This window comes from Frieseomelitta varia, unplaced genomic scaffold (genome assembly GCF_011392965.1).
Source record: "Frieseomelitta varia isolate USP_RPSP 00005682 unplaced genomic scaffold, Fvar_1.2 scaffold_158, whole genome shotgun sequence".
NCBI lineage: Eukaryota > Metazoa > Arthropoda > Insecta > Hymenoptera > Apidae > Frieseomelitta > Frieseomelitta varia.
In genome coordinates this window covers 4,439-13,712 of record NW_025109283.1, presented here as the reverse complement: position 1 = coordinate 13,712, position 9,274 = coordinate 4,439, and the positions used below count along the sequence as shown (strand labels likewise).

General features: G+C 47.5%; 1 protein-coding gene across 4 annotated transcripts; it reads right to left on the bottom strand.

Moving 5' to 3' along the window:
- Positions 1-1,208: 1,208 nt before the first annotated feature.
- LOC122536719 (BMP-binding endothelial regulator protein-like) lies at positions 1,209-8,832 on the bottom strand. Of its 4 annotated transcripts, none has more exons than XM_043669339.1 (4): positions 7,616-8,832; positions 5,853-5,984; positions 3,604-3,689; positions 1,209-1,370 (listed from the first exon to the last, which is right to left on the bottom strand). In XM_043669339.1, the coding sequence occupies exons 2-4, from the start codon at positions 5,944-5,946 to the stop codon at positions 1,224-1,226; spliced, it is 327 nt and encodes a 108-aa protein (XP_043525274.1). In that variant the 5' UTR covers positions 5,947-5,984; positions 7,616-8,832; the 3' UTR covers positions 1,209-1,223. The 4 variants fall into 4 exon arrangements, with proteins under 4 accessions (XP_043525274.1, XP_043525264.1, XP_043525256.1 ...); XM_043669329.1 differs by having other exon boundaries at positions 5,853-5,989; positions 7,616-8,831; XM_043669321.1 differs by having other exon boundaries at positions 7,612-8,830.
- Positions 8,833-9,274: the final 442 nt, after the last annotated feature.

The window sequence follows — 9,274 nt, the reverse complement described above, 5'->3', positions numbered from 1 at the left end:
GCGGCCTTTTAATTAGAACCGTGCATTTTTGGTGCGACGAGCGTTTAACCTCTTGCCACGCACGTCGAGAATTTGTTGTCCCAAATTGCAACATTTTCTCAGTTTTAAACATATTTGAAATATAACCGAGGCAAAACAAATGATAAGTTTGTTACTTTTTGATAATTTCTATTCCAGCGATGTCATACCGACGAGTTCGAAAGAAACAGAAAGCGACGAATCATTGTGTTCGGTCACTCGTTATGGTCCGCGAACCAGTTGCCAGCGCAGCGGGGTTAAATTTCCGCGCGGTGTGTATCTATTCGCGCTGCCACGTTCCACTGTGTGAATGGAGGGGGTGAAAAGAAGAGAGGAGGATAAAGAGAAACCGAAGGAGAGGGTGATAGAAAAAAAAAAGGAAGAGAAGAAGGGGAAAATATACGATTAAACAATATCGACTGATCTACAAAGCGCATTAAAAAGCAAATAAAGCGAAGTAGAATATTTTTCAAACAAAACTGCTGATACTTCGGTTTCGTCGTATTTCGTTTTATTTGGGAAACAATATGTAGCAAGTAACCTCGTTCTACGATTTGATTGTTTAGCTAGAATTTCGACTGTTTCCAGATGAAGTTAAGACAGACTACGCCTGTAGATTTGCATCTTTTATCCTTAAAGCTAACACAGCGTGGAGTAGAACGAGAGGGTGAACGAGCAGACAAGTGACAAAGTAGTTAAACGACCGACGGCAGCCTGATTTCCCTAGCTCTGAAGGAGCAATTGACGAACTTTATCGGGCCGGGATTTCATCTTTCGACTATTCCGAGTGTTATTAATCGCTTGCCACACGAAATACACGTCGGAATGGTACAAAGAAACACTACATTATCGAATTTAGTTAATAGCTTGAACAAAATAATTTGAAACGAAAGTAGGAGGCAAATAATTTTTTTTTTTTTTTTTTTTTTTTTGACAAAGAGCAAGGGAAGAGGAGTAGAAAAAGTAGAAGAAGACGATAAGAGATGCTCGGGGTACGGCCTCGGCCTCGGTCGAACAACGCGCCGCGCCGATGACGATTCTCTCAAGTTCCCCGAGTTTATCGGCATATCGACAAACAGAAGCGGCTTTGTGCCCTGCGAACAATGCTCCGCCCCGGACGTTCCACTCTCTTTCTCTCTTTTACCCTAGACACTGGCGATACGTGTATGTATCTCTCTGTGAGCCGGCCGCGCGAAATTAGACCGTTAGTTGTAGGTATCAGACCCGAACTCAGGTCGTTTCTCTCGCTTACCTTTACACCTGTGGCAACACTCGTCCTCCCGCGGCTCCAGCAACGTGTAGCAACCCTCGATGCTGGGGCACTGCTGCTTCCTGCACTCGACGAAACCATTCTGCGAAACAAAAGGCGAAAACAGTGAGTCGTTTGGATCGGTTGGCTCGATCTCCGCGAAGCTCGCGACTGCGATCGTCCGTAATTACATCTCTTGTCGTCCACGTTCGTTATCGCGCGCTCGGCCTATAATTAAACCTTTGGGATTTATCGGATTACGTAAAGCAATTGACGCTTTCCGCGGGTCACGGATAGCCTCGGTGACGACAGCGGCGAGAACGCGAGAGGAGGTCGCGACTCTCGAAAATAATAAAGATTATCACCGCGGAGGCGAGGGCAATCGTTCGTCAACGAGGCTGAGAGTAATATACTCGCAGTAAGTGAGTCTTCCCAACTGCACGAACAAGCTCAAGCTCGACGAATTCGACGTCCCGGCGTCTGACGGTTCAATAAAATTTCGCCCGATCGACTCTTCGCTTTACTTTTCGATTCAACGACAATTGTGCTGTAATAATTATCGACGTGTAATGGCCGATAATTACGGACGACGATAGTCGCACGGCGAGCGTTCAACGATGGACGATAACTATAGAGGATGGTTCGTTCAAGCGAGGCCGTCTATCTGTTTGAATTGCGAAATGGTGTAAAAAATATTTTTTGTCCAACACGAATGGTAATTCAAAAGGCTAATAATACTGGTAAGAATATTTTTCTCAAGGTCACTTTCTTTCCAAAGACTTTTCAAGGCTATTAATGGTTTTTTTTCGTGTAACTATATATATATATATATTTTTTTTTTTATTGTATCGTGTAGCTGGTGAAAAAAAATACTTCCAGATATGTAAAGAACAAAGAATCTTGGAAAGTCCTTGAAAAAAATATTTTTACCAGTTGTTAGCCTTTTTTGATTCTCATTTTAGGCAAAAAAACATTGTTTACGTCATCATGCATAATTCGATACGTAGGTGACCATCCTGTATAGCGCTCTTTGTGAGCTAACGACGACCATAACGACGGGACTACAGTCGTCCATTATACGTCGATAATTATTACACTTGTCCCGTTTTTTTTTTTTTTAATCTACTGCATTAACAAACGCGTGTGCTACTGAAAAAAAAATCGAAGGGACATGCTTAGAATGAACGGTAAATCGAGTTTCGAATATCGGACAATTTACTGGCCAATTAGATGGTACGACAAGAGAGATGTTTTTGTGCCAACCAACAAGAAAAATTTCCAAACTCGAGAAATAATACGCGCGTAGTCGACTGTAATTATTCGATGGGAGCAGTTGATAAAAGTGACATCGAATCTACGAGGAAAACCATCAAATGGTACAAAAAGTTTTTCTTTCCTACGTTGGACGTATCAGTTTGGAATTTATATCGTTTGTGTGAATTCGAAACAAAAAGAGACACTTCGATCGTCGACTTTCGCCTGAACGTTGATGAGACGAAAATTTTGCAAAAGTATCGCGGTGACAATTTTGTTAACCCCTTTGCGCTGGCAACTGGTTCACGGACCATAACGAGTGACCAAACCGTGCACAATAATTCGTTGCTTTCTTTTTGACCGCCGTCGGTACGACATCACTGGATAGAAATTGCTAAGTAATAAATTTATCATTTGTCGTTGCCCAAGTTATATTTAAATATACTTAAAACTGAGAAAATTTTGCAATATTGGGATAAAAAATTCACGACGTGCGTGGCACGTCATACCAGCGCAAGAGGTTGAAATTATTACCAAGTCTTTGGATAAAAATCGCCTCGTGCCGACTGCTAGACATTTCCCTTCGATTTGTACCGGTAGTCGTGATCAAAAGAGCGCAGCAAGAAAATGCGTTGTTCGTTCCAAAAATGACAAACGACGAGAAAGTAACTGTTGTAAAATTTACTACGTAGGTTTATGTATTTATCCTCGTTTTGAAATATTTCGTACTAAAATCGTTGAACAATTTTATAAAGCATTGTTAACTATAAAACGCGTTAAGGTACGATATTTCTTCTCACCAATTGATCGCATCGCACGGCAAAATTTAACCGTTTTGCTCCTCCATTCCGGTGGAAGAGGCACAGTGGCCCAAAATGTCGAAAGGGTTAACTTCAAAGTAAAAATAATCGCGTCTACGTGTAGAATTGCCCGCGGAGCTACCGTAGCTTATATAAAAGTTATAAACATCGCGTACGGTATATTTAGACGCATTTTTGCGTATTTCCCCGATAGGTTTAGATAACAGCGGCGGATACGAATTCCACGAGATAGAAAGACAGAGACCAATCTCCTCCGTTTACCTTGCACAAGCAGTTGAAGCATCTGGTGTTGGGGATCTTGTCCACGGTGAAATCTTCTCCCTCGATGTCGCAGGTTTCTCGGCTGCCTGCAAGCAGAAGAGGCCCGCGATCGCCGCGGTGTGACAATGCGAACGACGCGACGCGATCGTATCGATATCGATTACCGCTCGGTGTCGACGATGATCGGTCTGCAATGATCGGCACGTCGCGCAACTCTACTTTACTAATAACTGACACGCGACACGGCCATCGATATATGTATATCCAGTGGGATCGATCGATGCACGCGTCGAACCTCGTGTATTCTACGAGAAGAGGTCGAGAAGAGGTTCGGGCCAGCCTTTTCCTCGTCGCGATGTTAGGCCAGCCGTGTTAGATCAGCAAAGCCATCGCCGCAACGTCCCTTTCCTCGCGCACATATTCCTGCACACTTTAATCCCTTAACCACTTGCGCTTGTAAACGATTGCGGACCATAACGAGTGACCAAACGGTACACAATAACACGTCGCTTTCTTTTTGAACTCGTCGGTATGATATCGTCGTAGATGGATAGAAATTATTGAGAAGTAATAAATTTATTACTTGTTTTATCTCGGTTATACTTAAATATACTTAAAACTGAGAAAATATTGCAACTTTGGGACAAAAAGTTCTCGACGCAAGAGGTTAACCACTTGTGCTGGTAACTGATTGCGGACCATAACGAGAGACCAAACCGTACACAATAACACGTCGCTTTTTCTTTGAACTCGTCGGTATGATATCGTCGTAGATGGATAGAAATTATTGAGAAGTAGTAAATTTATTACCTGGGTTATATTTAAATATACTTAAAACTGAGAAAATATTGCAATTTGGGACAAAAAATTCTCGACGTGCCTGACACGTCATTCCAGCGCAAGAGGTTAAGCATTTCGTTTTACTTTGAGAATGTGTACTGAACGTGCTTAATTATCTCTAGACGACGACGAGTATACTCGACGAAAACACAGTGAATGCATTTGCTGTATGATTGAGTCAAATTTTCTTAGTTCAAAGTCTGTTTGAAAAATTTAATTTTACTGGCATTTACAGAACTTGACAGTTTCTCTTATGAAAATTATTCTTCAATTTCAATTTTTCAATAGTTTTTCTTTTCTTATAGATATAAGAAACCATTAAAAATTCGAAATGTAGAGGAAAGAACTTGAATTTTCATCGGTTCGTAAAAAGAAGTAGAAAATGAAACATTTGGAAAATTAAAGTGATCAGAGATAAGTTCAATTTGTTTTTGCATTGCATCAGATTTCCCCGAACAATTCCAGTTATTTTCAACTGCATACTTTGTTTGTTTCGTGGCCTTGAAATATACTCTGAAATGTGCTAAAATTACAAACGTACTTCACTTTTTTATCTATAAAATTTTGCAGTAAACGCCAAAGGCGAATTTTTTTGTCTAAACGACGAGTATACTCGACATAAACGCTCAAGGGGTTAAACAATCTCTGTAACCTCTGTTTAAATATAACTTCGTTTTCATCGCGAAGAGAAACCCTCGTCGACTCCTCCCGCGGTTACGCTCTGTTCGCGTCTTCCGTTACCTATCTCCTTGTTTCCGGAGCCACCACTCGCGTTTCTCCAGTTTGTCGCATCGAACAATTCTTCCTTTGCGTTCTTCCACATTTCGTCTCTCAACTTTTTCTCTCCTCAAGTTTTCAAGTGTGCAAGAATGCGTGCGAGAAAGAACGCGACGGCGTTGGCGTTCGCACCGTCCGTTTCCTTCGCCTTTTCTTTTCCTCCCCGTGCCCCCTCTGCTCCAGTGCCCTCCCCGTCGCCCCTTCTCGATCCGCTTCTCGTTTCCTTTCCCCTAGTTTCTTTTGTTCTCGCGAGCGCGCGCGCGCTCGCACGCGTCTAGTTCCGTTTCGCGACGACAACGAAAGGAAAAATCGAATTGGAAACGAAAATCGAATTGGACGGAAAGTCCGAGGGAAAAACAGGCGTCGCTCGTGGCGCAGCATCCGCCGCTGTCGGCTGTCGGCGCGATTATACGCAACTCGATTCGATTCGTCTCGTCTCGTCACGTCTCGTCTCGTCTAGGGGAATCGATGGAATTCCTCGTCTGGTCGTCACGAGCTCGAATCAACTGCGTGTGTCGCCGTTTCTCAACGTTTCCCTGTTTCCCACCTGACAAACTCTCCGCGGTTCCTCGAGAACGACACGTCTCTTTCGTCGACGTCGATGGTGACATCACATCGGCGAAACAACTCACCTATTATGCTCTCGGAGGCGGCGCAACGACCGATCGACGAAACGAACGCCAGGCTCAGAACTAGGATCAACAACCGTCTTCTCGTTCTCCTCATGTTCGGCGTTCGAGGTCCGGTCCCCCGCTCACGACGGTCTTTACTAAAAAAGAGAAAAAGAAGAAGAAAAAGAAATGCAAGAGAAAACGTTTTCCTCTTGGGTTTCTCGGCGCGAAATCCCGACGAACGGCGGGGAAAAGCGCGTCGGAGTGGCGCGCGAATTCGGATCAAGGCTGCGGGCACAGCGGCGCGCCCCGCGCCGCCTCTAACGAGCAGTTTCGCCTTCGCCGGAAAACGAACGGAAAAAGTAAGAGAAGAAGAAGAAGAAGAAGAAGAAGAGAGGAACGATCGATGGCGAGAGCGGTGGTTGAGAACCAGCTGGCGCAACAACGTCTATCCAACGATTGTTGTCGTAACCTTCCGGCCATCGGCGTCGGTATATTTGCGCTAGAGCTCCGTATATTTTCACGAGGCCTGCTTCGCTGCCTACGGAATCTTTCTTCGGAAATCCATAACAGCCGGTTTGTAGATGATTCCGAGAAGTTGCGCGCGCGCGCGCGCGCACGCGGCCACTCTGTCCTTCGAGCCCGAGCGAGAAACCGATTTCTCGCGAAACGATCGCGCTCCTCCGCGTGGCTCGCCGCGCACGATCGCGATTCCACGGCGCACGTTGCACGCTTCCCCGGTTGCCGGCGCGACCGAGATTCGCCACTGGAATTCCCCCCCCCCCCCCCCCCAATGGCAGCGAAAGAAACCTCGGACGATCGGCGGACACGCGCGCGCGCACGCCGTGGAAAGTCGAGCGAAATTTTCCGTTCCTCTTCCTTCCTTCTCTGCTCGCGTTCCATCCTCTCGGGCCGTTGCGTCTTTCAGTTTCGTTCGTCGTCGATTATAACGAGAGAGAGAGAGAAGATCGAAAGCTCATTTTCAAGCCTCTCTCTCTCTCTCTCTCTCTTTCTTTCTCGAAGGTAAACAACATTCGCGAGAGGAAAATGGAGAAGAGACGGAGGAAAAAGAAAATATACAAACGGGGTAGCTTGGACTCTTTCTCTCTCTTTCTCTCTCTCTGTCGAGGAGAGACGGCACGAGCTGTCGCGTGCAAGCACGCGGTGGCGGAACGACGACGACTACGGCAGCAACAACAAGGAGGAACAGGTGCGTGTGGAACGAGAAGGGCTAGCTGGCGCGCGCGATGGTCGCGTCGGTATGCGAGAGCGCGCCAGCTAAGCACCCGTGCCTCTACCTACCTAGATAACTAGTGGCTCTTTTCGCTCTCGTCGTTTGGCAGTGTAAATCGACGGCTGTGACGGCGTGTAGCCGGTCAAACGGTGAGTAGCCGCAGAGACGCGGCACGGAAGAGAAGAGGAACTGGTGAGAGAAAGAACCGAAACGAAAAGGGAACGACGACGAGAGAGAGAGAGGAGAGGACACGATCACGATCAGCGGGACAAAGCGGACCGCCGCACTGGCGACATCTAGCACCGCGTACTCATTGTCAGCTGTCAAATGGCTACGCGCACAGTTAGTCAATCAGTCAGTCAGTCAGTCAGTCAGTCAGTCAGACAATAATTTTCTCTCTCCCTTTCTCTCTATCTCTCGTTCAGTTTGATCGATCGACCGAGCGAGCACTTCGATCGATCGATACACCCGGTAATCGATTCTCGGTTCGAACGTCGCGGGAGGAGCTGCGAAACTCGCCGACAATCGGATGGGGAGGAAATCGACTTACCGAAATCACCAACGACGAGCACGACCACGATCACGAGCACGACCACTCGATCCGGGTATCGTCACGCAGCCGTGACACTCGGCGCCGACGCGTCGACGAGGCTACTGTCCGTTGGCCGCGATAAATCGAGACTTGGTTCATTTGACGAGCGGGAAAGCTCGAGACTTGTTTCAAACTTGACGTTCTCCCTCTTCTCGTTTGCTTCTGCCTCTTCTCCACTCTACTCCTCTCGTCGAATCTCTGTCACAGACGCGACGACGATATACAGCAGCTCAACGACGACGACAAACAACAAACAAACAACAAACAAACAAACAATAATAAAAACAAGAACACACTCTGTGTCGCAAGCACAACTCTGCAGGAAAATCACGGAGCGCGGAAATAAACGAAACGGAGAGAAAAGAGCACTCTCGGTCGGACGAATGGAAATCCGCTCGCAACCTCTCTCGGCCGACCAACTACCGACGATTCCGCGTCAGCTGCTCGCCGCAGCTGCACTAAAGTTCCGTTCGGCGAAGTTCGATCCACCACCGTGTCGATCGTTGGAGTGTGTGAACGAGCTGCTGGCCGTAGCTGCGTGTTGGACTAGCCAGCCAACGAGCGGTGTACTGCGGGGAAAGGCGACTGGAAATGGCCGGTAGAGTGGTGGCTACGTCGGAGATGGTCGTTGGGACAGTGGCGGAGGTGATGGTGATGGTGGTGGTGGTGATGGTGGTGGTGGTGGTGGTAGTGACGATGACGGTGGCTGTGGCGGTAGAGTAGCAACGCGGGAAGCTGGAGGAACAAGAGCTTGAGAATCAGAAGAAGGAAAAGGAGAAAGAGGAGGAGGAGGAGGAGGAAGAGGAGGAGGAGGAGGTAGTTGCCTCTGATAGAGAGTGGGTATACGCTCGGAGAACCGGTGAAGAGAACGTCGGAGGAGAAACTACGCGCGAGGTTTCGACAAAGAGAAGGAGAACGTTCCAACTTCTCTCTCTCTCTCTCTCTCTCTCTCTCCTATCTTCCTTCTCTCAAACTCGCAAACTCTTATTAGCGCAAACACACTAGCCGACTCGGACTTTTTTTACAGTTTTCGTACGATTGTCGGACGAGACGCGGCGAAACCGATTTCCGTCGACACGGGACAACGACTACTACCGATCTCTCGGCCAGCCGTTGTTGTTCGACGTAGCCAGAGGCAGCCGGCGCGGCGGTAGCCGCGGTCGCGACTGGCCATGCACCAGTCGCGATAAGATAGACGGCGAATCGGCCGAGAGGACCGCGCGAAAGGTAGAAGCAAGATGGATCGAGACGAGACGAGACTAGAGAAGAAGAAAAAAAAGTTTCCTCGCGTACACCGGCGCAACGAAACGTTCATTTTTATCTTGCTATCCCCCCCCCCCCTGACGGAGGAAGAGGAGAGAAGAGAGGAGAGAGGCTATCACGCGCGTCCCTATTATGATCGGAATGCTGGAAAATGCCGCTCGTCCGCTCGGCCCCAAACTCGATACTCGGACAGAGAGAGAGAGAGAGAGAGAGAGAGAGAGAGAGAGAGAGAGAGAGAGAGAGAGAGAGAGAGAGAGAGAGAGAGAGATCGGTTCGTATTCTCAGCTGATCACGGGCCACCGGGGACCGCAACGACCCCTCGAAAGGCGCGCGCGCACGGTCACCTATCGAAAT